This window comes from Cricetulus griseus, chromosome 3, assembly GCF_003668045.3.
Source record: "Cricetulus griseus strain 17A/GY chromosome 3, alternate assembly CriGri-PICRH-1.0, whole genome shotgun sequence".
NCBI lineage: Eukaryota > Metazoa > Chordata > Mammalia > Rodentia > Cricetidae > Cricetulus > Cricetulus griseus.
The window spans coordinates 59,825,258-59,852,612 of record NC_048596.1 but is presented as its reverse complement, the minus strand read 5'-3'; the positions used below and the strand labels follow the sequence as shown (position 1 = coordinate 59,852,612).

Sequence of the window (27,355 nt, the reverse complement as noted above, 5' to 3'; positions counted from 1 at the left end):
GGCCGCACCCTGCACTTCAGGGCCAGCTGCGAAGGGGCCCCAGGTGCTTTGGGGACCGCTGGGAGGACAGACCGAGGCGAGGGAGGAGGAACTGTGCTGCGCGGGGGTGGGGGGTGGGGGAGTGGTGCCCCAGGCCCGCCCCCTTCCTTCAGCCTCCCTGGTGCCCACTCCCGGGTGACTGGGTAACCTGTCGCTCAGGTTCCTCCTCTCACAGCCCCGCCCCGGCCTATCCGGCCCAGCAGAGGTCCCGCCTGTCCGGGGAGAGGGAGCTCCACAGCCGCTGAGGCTCTGACAGACGGCCGGCAGACAAACTGACCTAGGGGACTAGCCAAGCGCAGGCACTGGCTGCCTGAGAGCAGGTGAGCGCTTCAGCCAGGGAGTTTGCCAATCTGGGCCTCAGTTTCCCAGAGTGGTCATGGGATGTGGGTCTCTGGCCCGGGACTCTGGGTTGGACTCTGGGTTTGGAGGGCAACCAGCACCGGATCTGAGGACATCCGAGTGTGAGATTTGGGATGATCTGCATCACCGGACTCTGGGGATAGCAAAACCGGGGTTTGGGGGCTGCGGGTGGGGCCTGGGGCGTAGGAACTTGGGAGAGAGGCTGGGCCCGAGCCTCCCTTGGACTTTTAGCCCAAGAACCGCTCAGCTGAGGCCCCGTCGGTGCAGCGGGGCGGAGGCCAGTGTTCAGTGATATTTTTAAGCCAGTGGTGTGTGTGTGACTCACTCGCCCCGGTCCCGGCCCCTTCCCAGCCCTGGGGCGGATGAGGGGAACCTGACAGTTGACAAGAGAGGTAGTGAGGAAGGAAGGGCCGTCATTCCATCCAGCAGGCTGGACCTCCTTCAGGGTCTGACTCTGATGTGGGCATACCACCCAGTACCTGAAAGTTGGCCTTTCCTGCCTGTCTGAGCCCAAAAGAAACTAAGAGCCAGGAAAACATCAGGCTGGGTCAGTCTCCAGGTCAAAGTTGGGGTGTGGAGTCTCGGGGGAATGGGGAGAAGCTGGAAGTAGATCCTGTAGTTGAGGGAGATCAGCAAATGGAAGGGCCTACTGACATCCACAGCTTGGTTGACCTAGGTCCCTGGGACTGACAAGTCTGTGCTACTACAAGAAGGTATCCCCGGAGACAGTGAAGGGGAAGGCATGTCCACAGACCCCTCTCTCTACGTCTCCCCTATGCAGCTTTCCTCGGCTGTTGAGGGAGGCAGGACACTGCTGGGGCCCCTCCCACCCTAGACTCTATGTGGTCCTATCTGTGCATAGACCTCTACTAGACCTGTCTGTTACCCAGGACTGGTTGGCCCGTCACTCTCACCCAGCCTGCCTGAGTCTCTTCAGGTGAAGCCATCCCCTCTCACCAACATCTTCTCAGTCCATCTCAACCTCTGTTGCTACCACCTCATGATCCCTGAACTTTGTTCCCAGAGTAGGACCCAGCCAGGACCCAAGGGACTCCCCCATCCCATCCCAGGGCCACACCCAGCTCCCACGAGGACAGCTAAGAGCCCAGGTGATTAAGCTGACCCCTCCCCAAGGTCACTCAGCATGTAGAGCTGGAATTTGAACTTGGAGCCAGTTCCTCCGCCCTCCTTGTCTTGCCAGGGCCTCCTCCCCTTCCACTGCCAAACCTACCAAACACTCTAGCATGCTGGGCCTCCCGTCAACCCGGAAAATGGCTACAGTAAATCACCTACTGAGCCAGGGTGTTCCATCTTCACCAGCAATGAATTCTCTGGATTCCTGCTCCTCACCCCACTTCAGCTGGAGAAGCCTCCTGGGAGTGAGCCTTTTGCAGGCTAGAGGTAGCCCCAGTGTCATCTCTCCTAGCTAGGCCTAAGGTCCTGGCCTAGATTTCCCCAAGGGCAGGGATGCGTGTCCAAGCCTGTTCGAGTCTGTGTGCCTTCAGGCCTGGGTCTCTAGCAGTTTGTTTTGCCCTGCTGTGTGTATTCCTGGCCCCACGTGCCTGGTGCCCTTGGCTGAGCTAGCCAGGAATCCCATTAAGCAAACACCAGGACTCACCTACTGAGGTCATGAGCATTCCGGACATTCTCCATGGATAGGTGGACCTACAAATCTGGCCCAGCCTCTTCTCACAAGCCAGAACCTGGGGTGGGGGCTAGGAGTGCAGCAGGAATGCTGGTCAAGGTAATAGCTAAGGCCTTACCTCCTGGGAGCCCACCCCACAAGACCTGGTCAAACCAGAAAGCACTAGAATATTACAGGCCTATACCTGAGCTTTCATACCAGCACCCTGGCATACTCAAATGCTAAAGTTAGGAGACATGGTGGCCTTGTTAATAACATCAGCCAGAGGTAGACAGTATATAGACCCAAGACCTCAGGGAGAGGTGGCCATAGAGCCCCAGAAGGACAGTCAGGAATGCTGTCTACCTGCCATTCCAGGGGCATGGAGGCAGCCTATCACTGAAGGTCTCTTCAGCCCTCATTTGATGTCAGGCTGGCCCAGGTCACCAGCTTCTGTTATATTCAGAGAAGGGTCCAGGTCTAGGCTATAAGAAAAGTTCGATCATCGATGGCCAGGCCTCAATTTCCATAAGATGTAGCTGGAGGAGGTCAGGGCTGGGAAGTCTATTCATGGAGGGGCCTTGCATATGGTCACCTTGGTTTGTACTGAGAAGGCCTACCACCCCCAAAACTTCTGCCCTACAACCACCCACCCTTTCAGGGTCTCCCAACAGGGAGCTAAGAGTTGGTCTCCTTGCTGAAACTAGAGGAGCTGGACCCTGTGGGCATGTCCCCATGTATATGTTGGGGTCCCTTGGAGTGAAGCCTGGGGGTAGGGAAGGAGTATTAGGGTCCCTCTATACTTTGTGCCCTCTTAGGTCTCCAGCCTTACCCTCTGCTGCTGACCTCTCTCACTGTCTCAGGGCTTTTGAGAGAGCTGTCCTCTCTCCCCAGAGTACTCCTCACCCAGTCCCTCCTTCAAAGCCTCCCTGACAGCTTCTAGAAGCATCCCTGCAGAGAATCAAAGGTCTGAGGCCAGATGGGGTCTCCATGGCCACCAGCAACAGCATGGGGTCTGGAGGACTCTGCTTCCTGGGGATCTCCCGAGGAAACGCTATGCACTGAGGTTCTAGTCCCTGGACCAAGAATAAGAGAGGAGAGAGACCAAGGCGTAGCCTGGCCAGGAGCATGTGTCAGCTAGGCTCCTCTGTTCTTAGGTGGAAGCCAGGCACTGGGCCCTAGACTCCAGCCAGACTGAGGTCTGTCCTCCTTGCCGCTGGCCACCACTGGAGATACCATGAGCCAGTCAGGGGCCATGAGCTGCTGCCCAGGAGCTGCCAAGTAAGTGTTGTCCTATCTCCCCTCAAGTCCCCCCCACCAAGGGTGGGGGGGACTTGAGCCTTGCTCTCACCTGCCTCTCCCCCTCCAGTGGCAGCCTGGGCCGGTCTGACGGTGTGCCCAAGATGAGTGCAAAGGACTTGTTTGGTGAGTAAAGTTTAAGGATGGTATGGACTTAAGAAAGATGAATGGTACCATGGTAGTTTTATCCCTGCTTGTCCCAAGGCTGAGCTCTAGCCTGGGTTAGTTCAAAGTGCCCAGAGGAGGCCTTTGAACCCTAATCCACTGAGAACTTTGGATGTCTATCTGCAAAGCTCCCTGGCCACTGACTGCTCTCTGCTATGCTGTAAGGGGAGAGGCCTTTACGAATAATTCAAGGAGCATTAATATTGATTCTTCTGTGCAGCCCTGCAACCTGATCGAGTAGGTGGGGTCAGATGGGACCCAGCTGCCAGGTATCTGCTCCAGGGGACCAGGCTCCTCCTGCCTAGCCATGCCCCTCCTCTGCACCTCTGGAGGCAGAGTGCTAGATGCTAGAAGCTGGAGGCCTGGGAAGCAAGAGCTCCAGAGACCAGGCGTATTCCGGTGGTAGCTTGAAGGATAGCTTGGCCTGGACTCCTTCCCTAGGGAAGTGGGCAGCCTCCATTACATAAGCCTGAGTTTCCTGCCCCCACCCAAACAAACCGTCAGTGAGGAGCTGCCCCCCCTCAACACACTCTGAATAAGAATCTGTCTTCTGGAGCCACAGGTTGCCAGTTGGGGCTGTCATAGGGCCAAGCCAGAGGGCCTCCTGTGGATCCCTCTTGTCCCCACAGGAGCTACTTTCCAGCCTGCAGTCCTCCCAAATGGCTGTGAGGGGCTTAGAGAGCAGCACCCTCATTTCAGTTCTCCTCTCAACTGTGGCTCCTGGGGGTGAAGTCCCACTAGACTGGGTCCTACTCTTTGACATGACATCTGTCTCTCCCTCCAGAGCAGAGGAAGAAGTACTCTAACTCCAACATCATCATGCATGAGACGTCACAGTACCATGTCCAGGTGAGGACCAGGAAATCCCTCCCTCTTCCCTTTGTTCCAGGGACAGATAGAGAAGCTGAGGCTCGGGAAGACGTGCAAAGGGAGAGCAAAGGACTGCCCTGTGCTGCTCTCGAGCCCAGCCACAGTAGGGAACCCACTTTCCTCAAGGCTGAGGGAGTTCATAGTGGAGCCTCCCTGGAGCCTGTGCTGGAAGTGGGTGCCTGTGGCCCACACCATCCATGTCACTGTGTAGCTCAGAAAAGACCATGGAAGGAAGTTGTCATCTTGGCCCTAAAACAAGGAACTGCACTGGGAGGAACATGTTGGAACAATGACACCCTTTATTGAGAGCTACAGGGAGCTTGGATGGCACTGCTGAGTCTAGACATAACCTGTGCCCTTTGACCAGCTGCCAGCTTGAGTGGCCCTTCTAGTCACTTTTAATTTGCACTGAGAATTCAAGAACTGTCTTTTAAAATGTCCTTCCCAGGCCTGGGAGCTTGCTGGGTTCCTAGCCATAGACTTAGTTGAGCTTGTAAGATAATAGTGAAGAATGACAGAGAAGTAGAAGAGGAGCCCCCGAGTAGCCAGCATTGGCAGTGGGTCCCCTGGTTGATGACTCTCTCCTGTCTCCTCACGGCACACAAGACTCAAACCCCAGAAGTGAGACAGGTTGCTGTCCTCAGAACCTTGCCTCCTCTGTAGAATGGACCACAAGAACCATCAGGAATCCCCATGGCTCCTCAGTCCTGCTATCTTGGGTGGTCAAGGTTCTGATCACCCAACTGGACCAAATGGGCCTTGACATGGTGACCACAGCAACTCCAGTGTCCAAGGACAGGGCATGGAGGCACAGATGGGTCACCTCTGGCCTCTTCCTTTGCAGACAGTGTGCCACCCTTCTCAGAAGTGGAACTTTGTCCTCCTTGGTGAGGAACTACCTGGAGCATCCAGCCTGGCTCCTGGACTTCAGTCTATACTGCTTAACTTTGCCCAGCTGTTGTTGGGACCTTTCTTGTCTGCTCAGAGACAGTGGAGCAGGGCTATCACTAAGGTTTTTCTGCCCCTCTCTGATGAAAATACTGAGGCCCAGAGAGGGGGGGAGAGGGAGAGAGAGGCTGAGAAACAATAGGATGCACTGAAGTTGTGCTTGCTTCTTTTGACTTTTTACACAATAAATTAATGTGGGGTACAGTTCTGTTGCTGTCATAGTGTGACACAGAACAGTTCCATCACTACTAGACTTCTTCCAGATATCCCTGTGTTCAAAGCCACCCCACCCTAGTCCCTAGCAATGCTGATGCAAGTAGTGAATGCTGATCCATCTTGCATCCCCAACACTTGTCTTTTTTAGATTGTTGTCCTATAAGGGAGATGCTGTAGTTTACAGCCACCATTGTTTCTTGCTCCATGAGCTTACTTTAAGAAAACTATGTACAGAAGATGGGAGGACTTTCCAACTATCTCTTCCACAGCCCAATCCAGGCTTTCCCCCACTACCGCCCTGTTTCAGCTATACTGAGGTGCCCTGGCTTTATAGAAGTATTTTGTGCATATGGCTAAACATGTAGATTAGAAATAGCTTCTATGCTGGGCATAGTGGCACATGCCTTTAATCCCAGCACTTGGGAGGCAGAGGCATTGGGATTGTTGTGAGTTCAAGACCAGCCTGATCTAAACAGAGAGTTCCAGGACAGCTAGGCTTACATAGAGAGACCCTGTCTCAAAAACAAAACAAAACAAAACAAAAACTTCCTCTATTAGGTAATTTGTATCATTGTCTTTTGGTGAGCAGACATATTTGATTTGGGAGACATCTAGTCATTTGCCCATTTTTCTTTTCGGGTTATTTTTAAACCTCCAAGGAGTAGTTGCCTAACAATGAAGAATTTTTCCTGTGTTTTCATGGTAGGGTAGCCTTTTACATCTAGGCTCATGATCAGATTTATTTTTTTGAGACCCTGTCTCTCAATAAATAAGCACATTGCTAGCATTTGATTGGCATTGAGTCAAATCTATTGTCAGTTTAGGAAGAATTGGCATCTTTTGTTTGTTTGTTTTTGTTTTTTGAGACACAGTTTCTCTGTGTAGCCCTGGCTGTCCTGCAACTCCCTTTGTAGACTAGGCTGGCCGGGCGTTGGTGGCGCACACCTTTAATCCCAGCACTCAGGAGGCTGAGGCAGGCGGATCTCTGTGAGTTTAAGGCCAGCCTGGTCTCCAGAGCAAGTGCCAGGATAGGCTTCAAAGCTACACAGAGAAACCTTGTCTTGAGAAAAAAAAAAAAAAAAAACACAAACTCACAGAGGTCCGCCTGCCTCTACCTCCCAAGTGCTGGAATTAAAGGTGTGTGCCACTATGGCCCGGTGAGAATTGACATCTTAACAATATTTTGTGTTTCCATCCACAAACATGCGATGTTTCTCCATTTATTAAGGCATCTTTAATTTTATTTTTCATTTTTCAAGACAGAGTTTCTCTATATAACAACCCAGGCTATCCTGGAATTTATTTATTTATTTATTTATTTATTTATTCTATAGACCAGGCAGGCTGGTCTTGAACTCTGAGATTTGCCTACTTCTGTCTTTTGAGTACTGGGATTAAAGGTGTGCTCACGTTTAGTTTTTTAGTTTTTTTCCCTTTTTTTAAATTAATTTATTTTTTACATTCCAATCCCAGTTCCCCCTCCCTCCTTCCCTCCCACTCCCTCCACTTCCTGCTCCTCCCATCTGCTCCTAGGAGAGGGTAAGGCCTCCCCTAGGAAGTCTACTAAGTCTGTTCCATCATCTAGTTGAGGCAGGACCAAGGCGCCTCTCCACCCCCACACTCCTGTGTCTAGGCTAAGCCTATATGGAATGGGCTCCACTAAGTCAGTTTGTGCATTAGTGTTAGTTCTTGGACCCACTGCCAGTGGCCTCATATATTGTCCCAGTCACACCATTGTCACCTATATTAAGGGAGTCTAATTCGGTCTTATGCAGGTTCCCCATTTGTCAGACCTGAGTCAGTGATCTCTCACTAGTTCTGGTCCACTGATTCTGTGGGTTTCCTCATCATGGTCTTGACTCCTTTGTTCATATTTTTGCTCCTCCCTCACTTTGATTGTACTCCAGGTGCTTGGCCGATTGGTTAGTTGTGGATTTCTGCATCTGCTTCCATGTGTTTCTGGAAGAGGGTTCAAGCTTCTCTGGGGTTATGGATTGTAGGCTGGGTATCTTTTGCTTTATGTCTGGTATCCACTTAATGAGTGAGTACATACTATATTTGTCTTTCTGGTTCTGGGTTACCTCACTTAGGAAGGTTTTTTCCTACTTCTGTCCATTTGTCTGCAAATTTTAGGATGTCATTGTTTTCTTACGGCTCCATTGTGTAAAATGATTAGTTTTTTTTTTTTTAATAATGCTTTCTGACTTTCATTGTGGATGTTATATTTATTTTTAAATTATTCTTTGGGTTACAAATGGTATTGTGAAAGGCTTCCCTAGTGCAATGGTTTTCATATCATGTCCCCCCCATAAATCATCATGTGGGGTTTTATTGTTGCTTTGGTTTGGTTTGGGACAGGCTTTCACTATCTATCCCTGATCTAGAGCTTACTATTCGGACTGGGGTGGTTTTTATAGAGATCCACCTACCTCAGGTCTCCTAATGCTGGGATTGAAGGCATGTTCCACCACATCTGGCACAAACGGTATTATTTTTGTTTTGTTTTTTACTTTGGTTATTGTTTTAATTTTTTAAATTTATTTATGAGTGTTTTGCCTGTATGTATGTATATACAGTACGTGAATGTCTGGTACCCATTGGAGGGCATCAAATTCCCTGGAACTATAGTGTCAGACAGTTGTGAGCTGCCCTGGGTGCTGGGAACTGAACCAGGGTCCTCTGCAAGAACAAAAAGTACTCTCAACAACTGAGCAATGGCGCCAGCCTCTTTTATTTTTTGAAATTACAATATAATTACATCATTTCTCCCTTCCCCTTCCTTCCTCCAAACTCTCTCATATACCCCTTCTAGCTCTCTTTCAAATTCAGGATCACTTTTTTCATTAGTTTTTCTTACATATATACATGTACATGTATATACATATATGTTCCTAAATATACAACCTGCTTGGTCTGTACAATATTACTTGAATGTATGTTTTCAGGGCTGGCCGTTTGGTATTGGGTAACCAGTTGGTGTGCTCTTCCCTAGGGAAAACTGTTTCTCCTATTCTCAGCAGTCCTCAGTTCCCTGCAGTTCTTTGTGTAGGATTGAGGTTGAGGTCTCATGGGCTTTCCACCATCTACTTTGACATGTCTGTTGTTGTCATCCTTGTTCAGCTCATGCTTAGGCAGTCATGGTGGTGAGACTTTATGAGGCTAGCTTCTGACATTCCTAGGAGACATAATCTCACAGCAAACTCCCTGATGCCGCAGCTCTTACACAATCTTTCTTCCCCGTCTTCTGCAATGGTCCCTGAGCTGTAGGTGTGGGAGTTGTTCTGTAGATTTATCACTGGGACTGAGCTCCACAGCTCTACACTTTGATTGGTTGTGGTTTTCTGTAATTGTCTCCTTTTGTTGCAATGAGAACTTTCCTTGTTGAAGGGTGAGGACTACACTTATCTGTGGGCATAAGGACAAATATTTAGAATGTAATTAGGGATTATGCTGATGTAATATAAAGTGGCAGCTGTAGTTTCTCCGCCAAGAGCTGTAGTTTCTCCTCCATGGCTTACTAGTCCTGGGTAAATGGCTACGTTTTTACTACTCATGCTAATAGGATCTTAAGCCCAAGTAGACAGCTGTGGTGACAACCAAGAAATGTACACAACACATGGAAAATGTGTCTTCCAATCATCTGCTGCTTATATATAGCTAGACAATGGAATTTTAGTATGGTTGTCAAGTGTCCTGAGACTTTGATGAATTTAGAGATTTCCTTGTAAACAAGACTTTCTTTTTCTCCTTCCTTCCTTCCTTCCTTCCTTCCTTCCTTCCTTCCTTCCTTCCCCCTTTCTTTATTTCCTTTCTTTCTTTCCTTCTTTCTTGTTTTTGCTTTTCAAGATAGGGTTTCTCTGTGTAACAGTCCTGGCTGTCCTAGAACTCACTCTGTAGACCAGGCTGGCTTCAAACTCAGAGATCTGCCTGCCTCTGCCTCTCAAGTGCTGGGATTAAAGGCGTGCAACACACACACACACACACACACACACACACACACACACACACACACACACGTAAATGGATGTTTCCTGTCCCAACCACCTGTTCCCAAACACCCAGCAGCCACTTCCCACATAACCACACAGAGGCTCCTGTGAATTGCAAATTCTTGGCAGATAGCTCAGGCTTGTTACTAGCTAACTCTCACATTTAAATTGACCCATTTCTATTAATCGATGTATTGCCATGTGACTTGTGGCTTTACCCTGTCCTCTAACATGTATTGCTTCCTGAGCAGCTGGCTGCCACCTCCTCTCACTCCTCCCTCAGTTAGGCTTTCCTGATTACTTCCTGCTCAGCTACCGGCCTGTCAGCTTTTTATTAACAATGAGAGTAATACCATTCACAGTGTAGAAAGGGATTGTTCCACAGCACACAAATTAAAAAAAAAAAATCCAGCTGAGGTGGCACACGCCTTTAATCCTAGAACTCAGGAGGCAGAGGCAGGTGGATCTCTGTGGTCTACAGAGCTAGTTCCAGAACAGCCAAAGCTACACAAAGAAACTCTGTCTTGAGAAAAACAAATAAGTCAAGAAGCAACTAAATCAAGAAATACATTCATGAATAAATGGATAATAAAATGAATGAAAGCCCATTCTTTATTTCTTATTTTTATGTCATTTATTTTTCTTGTCTCCATTCTCTGGTTAAGACAACCAGTACAATGTTTAATGAAGAGAGGACATGTCCCTGCCTTACACCCAATTAAAGAAAAGGTATTCCATATTTTATCATATGCTTTTGGAGACATTCCCTTTATCACAAAGGGATTCTGTCAAATGTTTTTTCTAAAGCTATTTTGATTTGTTTACTGCTGGTAATGTAAAGAACCACACTCATTTTTTTAAATGCTGAATAAACTTTGATATCTGGGATACATTCGTTTATTTGAAATGTCTTCCAGGTGTATTGACACACAATCATTACCCATCACTCAGAGGCTGACCCAGAAGGATCACCACAAATGCAAGACTGGCTATCTACATAGCAAGTTCCAGGTCAGCCTAGATTAGAGAGTAAGACCCTGTCTCAAAAAACGAAGCAAATTTGCCAGAAGGTGGTAGCACACACCTTTAATCCCAGCACTCGGGAAGCAGAGGCAGTCAGATCTCTGCAAGTTCCAGGCCAGCTTGGTCTACATAGAGAAATCCTGTCTCGAAAGCCAGACAAATAAATAAATGGGCCAACAGCTGGGCATGGTAGCACACTCCTTTGTTCCCAGCACTTAGGAAGCAGAGGTAGGAGGATCTCTGCAAGTTCAAGGCCAGCCTGGCCCACATAGTGAGTTCCAGGACAGCCAGGACTGTACAGAGAGACTGTGTCTCTTTAAATAAAAAAAGAAGAAGAAGAAGAAGAAGAAGCAAACAAAATATTTACTACTGGATATGGTGGCACAAGCCTATAATCTCAGCCTTTAGCACTTAGCAGGTAGAAACAGGCAGATTAGGAGTCCAAGGCCAGCTAACTTTAATTCCAGCCTCCACAGGCACCTGTACTCATGCACACAGACACACATGCAGGCACTCACACCTACACATAATTAAATTTTTTTTTAATCCTTAAAAATGGGCTGAGAGTGATGGCTTGGTGGTTAAGAGCACAGGTACTCTTGTAGAGGACCTGGCTTCAATTCCCAGCACCCACATAACAGCTCACAAGCACTAGCAGCTTCAGTTCCAAGAGACCTAGGGCTTTCTTCTGTCCTCCATGGGCTTCGGCATGCATTCGGCACATAGGAACTGAAAACACACACACACACACACACATACACACACAGGAAAACACACAAATAAACAGGCACACACACATGCATAGAAAAATACATAAACAAATAGTTGGACAGGTGGATGAATTAAAATATAAATATTTGCTTTTTCAGATAGGCACAGGTTGTCTTGGACTTGCTGTGTAGGCAAGACTGGTCTCAAGCTTAGAGATCTGCCTACCTCTGCCTGCTGAGTCCTGAGATTAAAAGAGTGCACCACCATGCCCAGCCCTGAAATAAATAGTATTTTTTTTTTTTTTTGGTTCTTTGAGACAGGGTTTCTCTGTGGCTTTGGAGCCTATCCTGGTACTCACTCTGAAGACCAGGCTGGTCTCTAACTCACAGAGATCCACCTGCCTCTGCCTCCCGAGTGCTGGGATTAAAGGCATGAGCCACCAATGCCAGGTGACTGCTATAATTTTTATTATTTATGTGTAAACAGATTTTTCTTTGGGCCACCAGCTCACAAAAAAAAAAAGGCACAAAGACGTATTATTAATTATGAATGCTCAGCCTTAGCTTAGGCTTGTTCCTGGCTAGTTTTTATAACTTAAATTAACCCATTTTTTTATCTACGTTCTTTTATATGGTTCTGTTACCTTTACTCTGTACTGTCCATGCTGCTTCCTCTCTAGCTGGTGATTGAATCTTCTTCCCAGAGTTTTCTTTCTGCCTATACCTCTTGCCTAGCTATTGCCGTTCAGCTCTTTATTAGACCATATTACAGCAACACATTTTCACACAGTGTGCAGAATATTCCACAACATTTATGTGTATGTACGTGTGTCTGTGTACGTGCCCAGGGCAGTCAGAGAGGCATTGGCTCCCTGAAGCTAGAGTTCCAGGCAGTTGTGAGATACCTGATGTGGGTGCTGGGAATTAGACTCAGCTCCTCTGCAAGAACAGTAAGTGCTCATAACCACTGAGCTATTTTTCAAGTCCTAAAGACTTTAAAAAAAAAAAATGTCCCTTAGAGATCTTTTCAACTTTCTATATGATGACTACAGTAGGTTTAGGTTTGGATATCAGGGTTGTGCTGACCTAAGATAGTGGGGAGTCATCCTTTCCCTTTATTTTCTGAAGGACTGTCTGTGCAGCATACCATTTCTTACTTATATATTTATTAGGATTTACCACTGAGGCTTCTGGGTGTAAGGTTTCCTTTGTTTTGGGTTTTTAAAATTTGTTTTTCCGTTTTGTTTTGTTTTTTATCTTTTTGGGAGACAGGGTTTCTCTGTGTAGCCTTGTCTGTTCTGGAACTGTAGACCAAGCCTCAAGAGATCCACCTTCCTATACCCCCTGAGTGCTGGGATGAAAGGCATGCGCCACTGATTTTCTTTGTATAGGGGTTTCATTCTCATGTCTGTACGATTTGCAGTAAATGTCTCTTCTTTTCTTTTGGTTTTTGAAAATCATTGCAGTATCTTTGTTTGCTCATTTGTTTTTTTGTTTGTTTTGTTTTGTTTTTGTTTCTGTTTTGTTATTTAATTATTGTTGTAGTTGTTTCTTTCTTTGTGGTATTTTGTGTGGGCGGAAGGGGGGCGTTGTTGTTGTTGTTGTTGTTTGTAGCAGGGTCTTTCAAGTTATCCCTAGATAGCCTAGAATTTGCTTCATAGACCAGGCTGGCTTTGAATTTGCAGTTACCTTCCTGCTTCTGCTCCCATAGTGCTGTGATTATAGGAATACACCCCCACCATATCCCGCTTAGACATCAGTATAGTCTTTAATAACCCTTGCTGAGGAGTTAACTTTGGGTTTTATTAAATTTTAAACTTTGTGTTGATTGCTTACTAGTTTGTGGATTTTGCCCTTCATTTCCTTCCTTCTATATACTTTGGGTCTTGTTTTATTGTGTTTTGCTAGCTTTGTTTGTTTAGTTTCAGTGCTAGTGATGGAAACCAGGGCCTTGTACATGCTAGACAAGATTCTGAACCACACACCCAGCAGGTTTTTCTAGCTTATTAAGGTAAAAATTTAGATAATTGATCTTAAGTGCTTTAAAAAAAACTAATATATTCATTGAAAGCTAAAAGTTTTGCTGAAATATTAGTTTATCTTAGAAATTGCGATATGTAAATTTTTTATTCAACTCCAAATATTTTTTTAATCTTTTTACATTTTCTCTGTGACTTCAATTTTGGTTTTGTTTGCTTTTCTCTTTTCTTTCTTCCTTGTTTTTCTTTTCTATTTTTAAGACAAGGTCATACTTTGTATCCCTGGCTGAGCTGCAACTCATAGACCAAGCTGGCCTGGAATTTATAGAGAGCCACTTCCCTCTGCCTTCTGAGAACTAGGATTGAGCCACTGCCATTTGCCTGGTCGTGACTTCATTTTTGACCCATAAATTATTTTATTACAGGTCATTCATGCATTTATTCATTCATATGTTTTGAGGCAGGGTTTTACTCAGTAGTCCGGGCTGGCCTGGAACTCCTGATTCCCCTGCTTCCACGTCCCAAGTGCTGGGATTACTAGAATCTATCACCATGTCCAGCTGAGTTTTATTTATTTGATTGTTTTGAGACCAGCTACCCTTGAAGACTATGTAGATGAAGTGGACCTTGACCCCTGGTTCTCCTGTTCTGTACTTCCCAAGGGTTGAGATTACAGCATGGTGCCACCACACCCTGCCGAAGTTTCTGTCCTGATTTCTACTGTCATTCCCCTAAGGTCAATGGACTCTGTGATTTCAGTCTTCTGGTGTTTCCTGAGTCTTGCTTCATCACCTAGCAGCATGATTTTGTTTGGTTAGTTGTGTGGCATTTTGTTTGGTGTTTACCCTGCTTCACAGAAATGGAAGACTTGTCTCCTATGCACTGTTTCTGGTTACTCATTGTTGAGCCTGTCTGCAGCCATCAACCAGAACTGAATCTTGCATCTGTACAGGTTACCTGCAATAAACTTGGGAGGGGAAGATGCAAATATATGCTTTTCAAGGTGTCACCACCAATTTGTCAGTAGAGAGACTTGGCAGGATGGGAGCACCTCTTCTCTGTGTCTAAACACACAAGTGTAGCTCACAGGGACTTTCAGTGTTGGCCAGTAAAAGAGGTGAAAAGTCAATAGTCATCACATTCCTGAAATAATACTCTTTAAGAGTGTCAATTTGAAAAAAGCAAAAACAAAAACAAAAGTGTCAATTTGCAGCCGGGTAGTGGTGGCCCACTTTAGTCCCAGCACTCAGGAGGCAGAGGCAAGCATATCTCTGAGTTCGAGACTAGCCCTGTCTACAAGAGCTAGTTCCAGGACAGCCTCCAAAGCCACAGAGAAACACTGCCTTGAATCCCCCCCCCCAAAAAAAAGTGTTTCAATTTGCTGGCCAGGCATTTGTAGCACGTGCCTTAAATCCCAGCATTTGGAAGGCAGAGGCAGGAGGATCTCTATGAGTTTAAGGCCATCCTGGTTTATAGAGGGAGTTCCAGAACAGGCTCCAAAGCAATACAGAGAAACCCTGTCAGGAAAAAAAAAAGTGTCGATTTGCATTTTAAAAAATATAGTCAGACTTCATCTAGTTCACTTTGTTAAAAAGTTACATTGGGTTCGGCAGTGGTGGCATATTCTTTTAATCCTAGCACTAGGGGGTCAGGGGCAAAGGGGAGTGTTATCTCTGAGAGTTCAAGGCCAGCCTGGTCTACAGAGCAAGCTCCTGGACAGCTGGGTTATACAGAGAAACCCTGTCTCGAAAAACAAAACAACAACAAAGTTATATTGAGGGGCTGGAGAACCAGTTCATTAGTTAAGAGCTCTGGCTACTCTTGAAAAGACTCAAGTTTAGCCAGGAAGTGGTGGTGCACACATTTAATCCCAGCAGTACTCAGAAAGCAGAGGCAGTCAGATCTTTGTGAGTTCGAGGCCAGCCTGGTCTACAGAGCAAGTTCCAGAAAGCTACAGAGAAACTCTGTCTTGAAAAAATAAATAAATGAAAGGACTCAGGTTTGATTCCGAGCACCCACACTGTGAACCAGTTCTGGAGAATCAGATGCCCCTTCTCTAAACTCTGCAGGCACACAGTGCACATACATATGTGCAGAAAAACACACACATAAATAACTTTTTATAGTTACAGCAGGGACTGGAGAGATGGCTTAGAGTTAAGAGCCTTTGCTCTTATAGAGGACCTGGGTTTGATTCCCAGTATTCACACGGTGGTTTGCAACTATCCGTAGTTCTACTTCCAGAAGATCTGATGCCCTCCTCTGAAATCCATACGCAACAGGCACTGGTGCAAATTCATCACACAGGCACACTCATAAATATATATATATATATATATATATATATATATAGTTGTATCACATGTCTGTAATACTATATATGTGTATATATGTATATACAGTGTGTATGTGTTGTGTCTCAGGCCTGTAATTCCAGCAGCACTTGGAAGATAACGGTTAAGAGTTAAGCCAGCCTGGACTACAAGCAATACCCTGTCAAAACAAACAGCCGGGCAGTGGTGGTTCATGCCTTTAATCCCAGCACTCAGGAGGCAGAAGCAGGCAGATCTTTGTGAGTTCGAGACCAGCCTGGTCTACAAGAGCTAGTTCCAGGACAGCCTCCAAAGCCACAGAGAAACCCTGTCTTGAAAAACAAAAAACAAACAAACAAAAACAACAAAAAAGAGATTATTTCTTCTTTAGAACCAGGATTTTCTTTTCTCACTTTCTCTTAATAAAGCTCCATTCATTCTGTTGAAAAAAAATAAAAAATAAGGCCTGGCATGGTGGTGCATACCTTTAATCCCAGAGCTCCATAGGCAGAGGCACGCAGGTCTCTGAGTTCAAGGCCAGCCTGGTCTATATAATGGATTCCAGGAAAACCAGAGCTACATAGTGACACCCTGTCTCTAAAACTAAATAAAATAAAATAAAATAGTTGGGTATGGTATTACACACCTTTCATTCCAGCACTTGGAAAGCAGAGGCAGGTGGATCTCTGTGAGTTACAGGCTAATCAGGGCAAAAAAAAAATGAGACCCTGCCTCAGAATAAGCAAATGAAATAATAAAAAAATAAAAATATAAAAAGTTTTTTTATAACCCAGTGTGGTGGCACATACCTGTAATCTCAGCAGTGAGACAGTGTCTCAAAAGCTTATAACAAAACTAAAAAGTTGTTTATTTTTCCATAGATTTTGTGCTCCTGTCCTTCCCTGGTTGTTTGGTTGGGTGTTATCTTTTTTGTTTTTTAGAGGGTTTTTTTTTGGGGGGGTGGGGATAGGGTTTCTCTGTGTAGCCCTGGATGTCCTGAAACTTGAACTGTAGATCAGGCTGGCCTCAAACTCACAGAGATCCGCCTGCTTCTGCCTCCCAAGAGCTGGGACTAAAGGCGTGCGCCACCACTCCTTACATATATAAAGAAAACTAAGCAGGGGCTGGAGAAATGACTTTTACAAAGGACCCAAGTTTGGTTCCCAAAACTCCCATCAGGCAGCTGACAACTCCCTGTAACTCCAGCTCCAGGGGCTCTGCCACCCTCTTTTGGTCTCCTCTGACACTGGGTACATGTATGGTACACATACATACATACATACATACATACATACATACATACATACAGGCAAAACACTCATATACATAAAAGAAAAGAAAAGAAAAGAAAACTAGCCAAAGGCAAGAAGTGGCACAGGCTTGTAATCCCAGCATTCAGGAAGCTGAGTAATTCAGGATTACTGGAAATTTGAGGACATCCTGTGCTACACAGTGAGTTACAAGCCAACCTGGGCTACATAGTGGAACCTTCTCTTTAAAAAGGGGGGGGTGAGGGGCTTGTGGGTGTGGCTCAGTGTGTTAAGCACAAAGCCTTGGACTTGATCCTTGACACCACAGATTCATACAGATACAGTGGCACAAACCTACAATCACAGTACTTTCGAGATCGGGGTAGGAGAATCAGGAGTTCAATGTCATCCTAAACTACATACCAAGTTTCAGTTTGAGACCAGCCTGGGACAAATTACACCCTGTCTCAAAAAGATAGAAGAAATAAAAACAAAAGCAGCAGGGAAGGTGACATCTGTCAAAGAAGGGAGGCTGGCCAGGACAGTGGAGTAAAGACTGAGGCTCCTAAATGCCACTGTCCCTGTACCACGGTGTCAAAAATGGGGAGACACAAAAGGAGTGGTGCAAGGCTATGCAATGGTCTGGCCATTTGTTTGTTTGCTTACTTACGTATATTTTTGGAGACAGAGTCTCACTGTGAGTAGCCTGAAACTTGTTATGTAGACCAGTCTGGCCTCAACCTCACAGAGATCTATCTGCCTGCCTCTGCCTCCTGAGTGCTGGGATTAAAAGCATTTCTTCATGTGTACGGTATTTTGCCTGCATGTATGTGTCTGTATACCACATGTGTGACTCATGGCTGTCGAGGTCAGAAGAGGATATCAGAGCATCTAGAACTGGAGTTACAGAGTGTTGTAAGCAACCATGTGGGTGCTGAGAACTGAACCCCGGTCTTCTGGAAGAGCAGCTATTGGTCTAACCCCTGAACCATCTCTCTCCTGCCCCAGTCTGAAAGTTTTTGAGAACTTTAGTCAGCAATCGTGACATCAGCCAGCAACAAGGACATACACCAGAGCAGAAGGGCAATTACTCCTACCTGAGGTGTAGGTGTGACCCCTCAGGATCCCTAGTTGGCTGAGGCCTTCCCTTGTGCCCAGGGTTTAAGTAGTAGAAGAGCTGTGCCCAGCAGTGACCTCTGACCGTCCCCTTAGCACCTGGCCACATTCATCATGGACAAGAGCGAGGCTATCTCCACAGTGGACGATGCCATCCGGAAGCTGGTGCAGCTGAGCTCCAAGGAGAAGGTCTGGGCCCAGGAAGTGCTGCTGCAGGTGAACGACAAGTCACTGAGACTGCTGGACGTGGAGTCTCAGGTACCAGCTGGCAACAGCAGGTGCAGGGAATTCATGGGCATTGGCAGGACCGGATGCCCAACTCACCTAGATGTGCGTGTCCATGCTGGTCTGTGGAAGGGAATGGAGCTGAGGGTGGGTAGGGGAGAAAATGGATCCAGTGGAGAGTCTGGGATACTTTTGGCAACCTAGGCTGGCTTCGATCTGCACCTGCTAGGTTGCTGAGCAACCAGGGCAGCACTGTTCTCTGCAAGAGCCTGGCTGTCTATATCAAGCCAGACATGGCTGTGCCCCAGGGGCTCTGGGGCATCCTCATTAGTGTCTATGTCCCTGCCTTTGGGCCCAAGTCAGGACTGTGTTCCTGTTTTGCACCTGTGAGTTACGCAAGTGTTCCTATCTGTGGAGCATATTCCACATACCATGGCCAGAACTATCTATCCATGGCTGGGTGTCATCCATGGTGTTTCTCAGCTGCATACATGATGTTATCTATGCTCATGGTGGCAGCCTACATCCATGCCCATAGCCTGTCAGGCATTGCTGACCCATCTTATACCCTCCCACAGGAGGAGCTGGAAAACTTCCCACTGCCCACTGTGCAGCACAGCCAGACAGTGCTAAACCAGCTTCGCTACCCCTCTGTGTTGCTGCTGGTGTGCCAGGACTCAGACCAGAGCAAGCCTGACATTCACTTCTTCCACTGCGATGAGGTGGAGGTAAGGCAGGCAGACAGCCGGGGGGATGGGGGGAGAAGATGCCAAATTGCCAAGCTGGCTTGACACCCCTGTGTCCCCAGGCGGAGCTGATACATGAGGACATTGAGAGTGCCCTGGCTGACCACCGGCTGGGGAAAAAGATGCGGCCACAGACCTTAAAGTAGGGCCCTGCCCTGGGGGTGTGGAAAGTGAGGGATCTCGCCCTTTTGTTTGGGGTACAGTAGCCTGAATAGTGAGGGCTGCAAGGTGGCAGCACCTAGCAGGAGAACCATGGCCAGGCTGAGCTGTGCCTTCCTCTCCCCTCTAGGGGACACCAGGAAAAGATCCGTCAGCGGCAATCTATCCTGCCTCCTCCTCAGAGCCCAGCCCCCATTCCCTTCCAGCGACAGGCTGGAGATTCCCCTCAGGCCAAGAACCGAGTAGGCCTGCCATTGCCGGTGCCATTCAGTGAGCCAGGTAGGCTGAGGGGTAGGTGGGGCCTCCCCTTGGAGTTTATGGAGAACCCTTCAGTGGCTGCTATGTCCCCCAACAGGTTATCGCCGTCGGGAATCCCTGGATGAGGAGCCACGGGCCGTGCTGGCTCAGAGAATAGAAAAGGAAACGGTGGGTGGCCAACTTTCCAAGACTTTCCATCCTTGCCCGCTTCTTGTTGGCACTGGCCTTGGCTGTTGCCAAAGTGTCCCCACAGCAGGTGGGAATGACAATGGCTGATCCCTGGTCCCCCTTCTAACCACAGCAAATCCTCAACTGTGCCCTGGATGACATTGAATTGTTTGTGGCCCGGCTGCAGAAGGCAGCTGAGGCCTTCAAGCAATTGAACCAGCGGAAGAAGGGGAAGAAGAAGAGCAAGAAGGCGCCGGCAGGTACTGACAGGAATAAGAGGGATGGACAGCCCTGGGGCAAGATGTGGCAAGTCAAGTCTGGATGGCGACAGTATCCAACAACAGGCAGGACCCAACAGCCACTCAGTGGGCTCCAAGGCTCACAGCTTTCCACCTTTTGCCAGAGGGTGTCCTCACACTTCGAGCACGGCCCCCCCCAGAAGGAGAATTTGTTGACTGTTTCCAGAAAACCAAGCTAGCCATCAACCTGCTGGTGAGTCAGCCCCGCCCTATGCTGGTAGTAAGGGTGGGGTGTCACACAGGCTCACACATGCACACGCCATCTGTCACCTGCTTGTTCTTCCCACCCCCAGGCAAAGCTGCAGAAGCATATCCAAAACCCCAGTGCGGCTGAGCTGGTGCACTTTCTCTTCGGGCCTCTGGATCTGGTGACTAGGGCTGGGGCAGGGTGGGATCAAGAATAACGGAATGACACACCATGGGTTTGGGATGGAGGAAACAAGTGCCCACCTTAGCATATTCAGGCTGTGTCTAGGTTCCCAGGAGGCCACAATCCCTCCCTGAGGGCCAGCCTGTAGAGCTGTGGTGGGTGGGTGATAGGCTGGGTCTGGTGGGTTTGGTGGGCTGGCCCTCTCACTGAAATTCACTGTGGTGTCCAGATTGTCAACACCTGTGGCGGCCCAGACATTGCACGCTCTGTCTCTAGCCCTTTGCTGTCCACTGAAGCTGTGGGCTTCCTGCGTGGTCACCTGGTCCCCAAAGAGATGGCACTGTGGGAATCACTGGGGGAGACCTGGATGAGGCCTCGGTATGGAGAAGGGACAAGATATGAACTAAGATGGAGGTCCCTGGTGGGTTGGTCCCAGTAGGGTGTATGACTGACCTTCTGGACTGCTAACTACAGCTCTGAGTGGCCCCGGGAGCCACAGGTGCCACTTTATGTACCCAAGTTCCGAAACGGCTGGGAACCACCCCTGGATGTCCTACAGGAAGCTCCCTGGGAAGTAGAGGGACTAGCATCTGTGCCCAGTGACCAGGTCAGAACTCCAGCCCCAGCCCAGCCCATGTCCACCCCTCCTCAAGCTCACCTCTCCATCCCACCTGGGCTACCACCTTCAAGGCCCCTAAAGCAACAGTACAGTCTACCCCAACCCCTAAAATGCCAGGCCACCTTGGCTCACCTAGGCGTTTGACCCTTTTTCCTAGGTCACAGTTAGGTCACAACACATTTATCCTATAGCTTCTTCCCTATGTCCCTTGTCCTGAGACTCATCATGGTCCCTCTAGCCCAGTCTGCACCCCACATCAAGCCCAGCCTCCCTGCTTTCCCCACAGCTGGCCCCCAAGAGTGGACTATCCATACGAAACTCCCCAAAGCACAGCCTCTCCTCTGAGTCCTCAGCCCCAGAAGACATTGTACCACCAGGCAGCTCCCCACATAGTAACAGGTAAGTCCCTACAGAGTGAGAGCCACATGCTGTGGCATGTGTGCTTGTCACCACCTGTGTGGCAATGGCTTGTTCTCATGTAAAATAGCTATTTTCCAAATAAGAGCCCAATTTTATTATGTATATATATTTTTTAATATATTCTGATGGAGGTTTTGCCTCCCCGAACTCCTCTCAGATCCTCCCCATACACCCAAATCCACACCCTTTATTTCTCTCACTCATAACAACAACAAACACAAACAAACCAGAATAGGACAAAGCAAACAGGCAGGAAAAAAAGAAAAGGCACAAGAGCCGGGCATTGGTGGGGCATGCCTTTAATACCAGCACCCAGGAGGCAGAGGCAATCAGATCTCTGAGTTCGAGGCCAGCCTAGTCTGCAGAGTGAGTGCCAGGCCGGGCTCCAAAGCTACAGAGAAATCCTGTCTCAAAAAACCAAAAAAAAAAAAAAAAAAAAAGAAAGAAAGAAAAGAAAAGGCACAATAAGAAACATACAAACACAGAAATGCACATGCTCACACACCCAGAAATCCCATAAAAACACAAAATCAGAAACCATAATACATAAGCAAAAGACCTATAAGGTTAAAAAACAAACAAACAAACAAAAAAAAACAGGCAAAGCATTATATAACAAAACCTCTTCAGAACTACCACTGAGTTTGTTTTGTGTTAGCCACCAATTTTCTTCTTTGTAACATACAACTGAAGAAAACTTTTTAAGTTAAATATACTTTCACAACCTTAATTCACATCGGTTCTTTCTGTACTTTCTTGTTTTGTTTTGTTTTTTAAGGTTTATTTATTATGTATACAATGTTCTGCCTGCACACCAGAAGGGGGCACCAGATCTCATTATAGATGGTTGAGAGTCACCATGTGGTTACTGGGAATTGAACTCAGGACCTCTGGAAAAGCAGCCAGTGCTCTTAACCTCTGAACCATATCTCCAGCCCTCTATACTTTCTTGTTTTACAGTCAAGGATAGAAAGGGATAGAGGCTGAGTATGTTGGTGTATGCCTTTAGCCCCAGCACTCAGGAAGCAGAAGCAGGCAGATTTCTGAGTCGACAGACATAGTGAGCTCTTGGCCCGCCAAGGCTACTTCATGACACCCTGTCTCAAAAAAACAAACAAATAGCAAAAAAAAATCCAGGTGTAATGGCTTTTTTTCCTAGCACTTGGGGGACTGAAGCAAGAGAATTACTCAGTCCTTTCCTCCTCTAAATAAGGCCAGGCATAATGGTGATCACCTTTAATCCCAGCACCCAGAGGCAGAGGCAGGTAGTGGGACTCTCTGTGAGCCCCAGGCAATGACTGCATAGTGTGACTCTGTGTCTCAAAAAAATTAATTAAAATCAAGGTTAGAAACTTACTGAACCAGAAAAGTGAAGAAAGAAACAAATGTATGACTACCAGCAGCTCTACTAGGCACTGGCTACTGTGGTGTTGCTGGAACGATATAGGGGGTCCCAGGTTGCCCCCTCCCTGCTTTGCATCCTACATCTCACAGCAAATAAAACACAAGCCCAAGAAATGGGGGTGCCCCTTCTGACTCTCCCTCCTCTGCTTCTTAATCCTATCCAGGGTCTCCCTGGTGATCCTAGGGCTCCCTTTCAAGGGTTAGACACAAGAATTTCCAGCAAGTGAGCCCCTTCTCTTGGCCTTCTTTAGCTCGGTAACCAGTGTCCCTACTAGGACCACATTTAAGGATCATTCTCAGCCTGTCAGTACACAGGGCACACACCCAAACCCCATTCCTCCTCCCTCTCTGGTGCTCCTGAATAGGGCATTGCCGTGTATCAGGGTCACACTAACCAGGAGTGTGACCTGGCTCCGGGGTAAACCAATAGCCAGAGCTCACCTCTGCTCCAGGAATGCCGGGGGACTTCCAGAGGACACATAGTTGCCTCTAAGGGGCTGTGACTCTGAAAATATCCTTTAGCCTTATGGTCAACTGGGAAAGTATGACCCTGTCACTCCCCAGGCACATCTCTGGCTCTAGTCCCTCTGAAGAGCAAAGCAACAGACTCCCTGAGACAGTTTGGGCAGGGCCAGCCTCTTGGAGTCTGTTCTGCCCCCTCCTGCCTGCTAGGGTGTCACAGTTTCCATTCCCAGCTGATGAACACAGCCTCTCTCCTCTGCAACCTGGGCAGCAGAGCGAGAGGCAGCTGCAGCTGGGAAGTAGGAAGAGACCCCAGTCCAGCCCTGGGCTTCAACCCTTCTGGTCCTGCAGGGGCTACCAGCCGACGCCACCCATGGCCAAGTATGTGAAGATCCTCTATGACTTCACAGCACACAACGCCAATGAGCTGTCCGTGCTCAAGGATGAGGTCCTGGAGGTGAGGACTTGGGCTACTCTCCAGGGGAAATGGGGTGTGCTGTGGGGCCAGGTTGTATAATTGACCCATCTTCCCAGGGTGCTTGGCCAGGGCCTGCAGGGGCGCCTCTGAGCCCCACCACAGTGGGGCTGAGGCACAGGACTGCCTTCTGATGTCTGGGGGAATCCCTGAAGGTCTACAATGGTGGGTGGCCTTACAATAGAAGCCAGCAGGGTCTTGTCACTCCTGCCCACCCAGGACCACTACCCTAGACCAGCTTTCTTTGTGCCAAACCTGAATCCAGGCCATCCACTGAGGGACAGAAAGTGGAGCAGGATGAGGGAAGATCTACATTCAGAATCAGGTTAAGAGGCACCCTATCCCCAGGACTGGGGAGGTCAGACAGGCACCAGGTAGCCCACTAGGCCAAGATGGTGCCCAGATGATGGAGAGCTGGGTTTGAGGAGACACCTGGAGGACTCTGCCCCTCTGTAAAGGGTTTGGTCAGTGGTCCCATCCTCTGACTCTGATAGTTCTGGAGGTCTGTGCAAGGGTATTGGTGGGTGTCACAGACATTTTGATACCTTGGCAGGTGCTGGAGGATGGCCGGCAATGGTGGAAGCTTCGAAATCGCAGTGGCCAATCTGGCTACGTGCCCTGCAACATCCTGACTGAGGCTCGGCTGGAGGACATGGGTGCCCCCTTGGAACAGGTGATCACCTGCCATGGCTCCATTCTGTCTACAATACAGTCAGAGCCCCTAAGGTCAGGGGTGCAGTTGGTCTCAATGTGACATTTGAACCTGAGCCCTGGAAACCTGCTGCCCCCAAGCTGGGCCCAGGGCTGGTGTGGGTTCCTGGGTCTGACTCAAGGGAAGGAAGGGCTGGTCCACACACCAGGGGTCTTGGGTAAGCCATAATAGCCCCTCACCTTACCCCTCACTTCTTCCCCACCCTTTGCAGTCTGGCCAGAAATACTGGGGTCCTACCAGCCCCACCCACAAAGTGCCCCCAATTTTCGCAGGGAACAAAGAAGGTAAGTAGAACCATTTTGGGGTCAGTGCAAGGGGTTGTGGAGAGGTGAAGAACTGGAGGGGCTGAGAGCGTGTGCCCCACAGAACTAATCCAACAAATGGATGAGGTCAATGAGGAGCTCATAAAAAAGATCACCCACAACAAGGGACAGCCACAGCGCCACTTCCGCGTGGAGCGCAGCCAGCCAGTGCACCTGCCGCTTACCTACCAGTCAGGGCCCGAGGAAGTCCGTGCCTGGCTGGAAGCCAAGGCCTTCAGCAGCAGGTGAGCCCTGTGTGCACAGTCGGCGGGGCGGGGCCAGGATACCACCACACCCACCCTGCCCTCACACCCACCTGCCCCTAGGATCGTGGAGAACCTGGGAATCTTGACTGGGCCCCAGCTCTTCTCCCTCAACAAGGATGAGCTGAAGAAGGTGTGCGGGGAAGAGGGCAGTCGCGTGTACAGCCAGCTCATGGTTCAGAAGGCCTTCCTGGAGGTGAGCAGCTCTTGCCTCTTCTGAGTCTGTTCTTCTGTACATACACCTGCTCCTGGGGTCACAGCCCTGACCTATACACCCTATCCCCCCACCTCCGGCTGAGGTCCAAAATCTCTTTCCTAAAAACAGCAAAGTGGGTCGGAACTGGAGGAGCTTATGAACAAGATTCATCCCAAGAACCAGAAGAGGGCAGAGGACAGCTAGACGAACCAGCACACGTCACCAGAGGCAGAGGGGAGGCTGCATCTGAGCAGGCCCAACCCTAATGCATGGAGTATTATTTTTATATGTGTATTATTTTATACCAAGGACAGATGGGCTGGGCGTAGCTGGCTCACCTGCCTCCAGGCAGGGTCCAGCTACACCTATGGATGGCTCCTTTGCTACCACATCTCCAGCCCCAACCCATACTCTCCTCTCCAAACCAAGGCCAGCCTCCGCCAAACCTATATCTGGCAGTGCCAGTGCCCCCTCAACCTGCTGCCAAGGCCCCAGGACTCTCCAGGTGGGCAAAGCCTCTTTCCAGGCCTTCCCTGTGCACATTGGGGCTCCTGTCCCATCTGACTCTGGGCCCAACTCCACACCTCTCCCTGGTGTTACTTCCTTCTACATTCTCCTGCCCCAGCATCTACTGTGCACTACCTGAAGGATAGGCCTGAACTCCCAGCGGCCAGCTTGATGACCTCGCCCACTCCCTTCACACTGCTGGCACCCCAAGAACCACCTGGTCGGGGATCCAGGACAGGAGGCCTTGGATGCCCTGCTGGTGTAGAGTATGCTGTATTCTTTATTCTTTCAAGATCTAAGAATGGACTAGACATAAGTACTGACTTCAGATGAACCATCCCACCTAAAGAGCCGGGGTCAACAGCTGTCTCTGGCTATGGTGGCTGATGAGTTTCCCAGCACTGGATGAAGCCTCAGACCCAGAGATGAGAATGGGGACTCCACAGCTATATCAATAAACCAGTTGTCTTCTAGCAACTCACATGTCTGTCTCTTGGGGTAGCAGTGCTCTGTCCCCAGTCTCACCCTGCCTCCTCTTCCTCCTCCTTTTCTTCTGAGATAGTACATTGCCTTGAACTCTGAGTCACCCCGCCACAACCTCCTGTGCTGGGATTCCATGTGTGTATCATCAAGCCTGGCATGGCCCTTCTAAGACCTGTCTAGCAGAGAGCAGCCCACCCACAGGTAGTGCTGTGGCCATGCCAGGGGACACCTCTCACCTCCACACCCACCAAAAATGGCCCTAGGATATTTCTGAGAGAGACTCCAGAGGGCATGGCACAAAGCCTTCCAATCAGCTAGCTTTCAAGGAGCCGGTTCTGAATAGAAACAACATCCAACACATCCAACAGACCCGGAAGCATGAGCCAGAGGGGAGGTAGAGGCACAATTTGGAGAACTTTGCTCCAGGATGAGGGAGGTGTCAAAAAGAAAGACCCACTGGCAATTTAGAGGGGGCACCAAGCTACTCAGGTGTCTGCTTTTTAAGGGCACCTGCCTGAGTAGCCAGGGACCAGCCTTTGAAGCAGGCTTTTGGTGCCATCTGCTGGCAGCTAATTATGCATCTTTGGGTGACCGCTAGATACCTTGTACCTGGTGTGGGGACAGTCATGTGTTCCAATGCTACAGGTGAACCAAACCCTGCCCAGGGTCATCTGAGTCCTCAGTGCACTGTGCAGAGACTGAGCTGCAGAGACTATTCTTCAGCTAGTCCACCAGCCAGCTAGGCTTGGCCCCAGGTCTCACAGGCTCCAGGCTCCAGCCTCTCAGCTCAGACAAGCCCACAACCAGGCTTTCCAACAGTCTTGCCTTCAAGATGGTTGGTGTCACCCTTGGGGGGGGTCTTCAAATCCTGTATCTACTTCCTCAGATAGCCCTATTTCCCCATACCTAAGGTACCTCTCCTCCAACACTTTCTCTCTCTCTCTCTCTCTCTCTCTCTCTCTCTCTCTCTTTTTTGAGACAGGGTTTCTCTGTGTGGCTTTGGAGGCTGTCCTGGAACTCGCTCTTGTCGATCAGGTTGGTCCTTAGCTCACAGAGATCCGCCAGGTGCTGGGACTAAAGGCATGCTCCACCACTACCCGGCTCTTCTCCAACACTTAATGCTGCTTCCAGACCTCTAAAGCAGCCCTCCTGCCCCAGGAGCCGCCAGCTCCTCACTCCCATGTGATCTGGCCCCAACTAGACAGCCTGCTCAGGGCTCTGGGTTCTCAGAAGTTGTCCCTGCTTCTCTCAAGGACCTTCCACCACTGCTAGAATCTTTACAAAAGTAGAGAGCTGCTGGACGGTGGTGATGCACACCTTTAATCCCAGCACTCAGGAAGCAGAAGCAGGCAGATCTCTTTGAGTTCAAGGCCAGCCTGGTCTACAA

At 48.7% G+C, this 27,355-nt stretch overlaps 1 protein-coding gene across 1 annotated transcript; it reads left to right on the top strand.

The window, feature by feature from the left end:
- The first annotated feature begins 137 nt into the window (after positions 1-137).
- Eps8l2 (EPS8 like 2) lies at positions 138-25,966 on the top strand. The gene is made up of 21 exons (XM_027408953.2): positions 138-359; positions 3,181-3,304; positions 3,393-3,448; positions 4,272-4,336; positions 17,997-18,158; positions 18,704-18,853; positions 18,934-19,013; positions 19,161-19,309; positions 19,386-19,456; positions 19,590-19,716; positions 19,860-19,948; positions 20,049-20,123; positions 20,355-20,503; positions 20,600-20,732; positions 21,031-21,143; positions 23,382-23,487; positions 24,059-24,178; positions 24,429-24,501; positions 24,584-24,764; positions 24,846-24,978; positions 25,108-25,966. The coding sequence occupies exons 2-21, from the start codon at positions 3,261-3,263 to the stop codon at positions 25,180-25,182; spliced, it is 2,151 nt and encodes a 716-aa protein (XP_027264754.1). The 5' UTR covers positions 138-359; positions 3,181-3,260; the 3' UTR covers positions 25,183-25,966.
- The last annotated feature ends 1,389 nt before the right edge of the window (positions 25,967-27,355 follow it).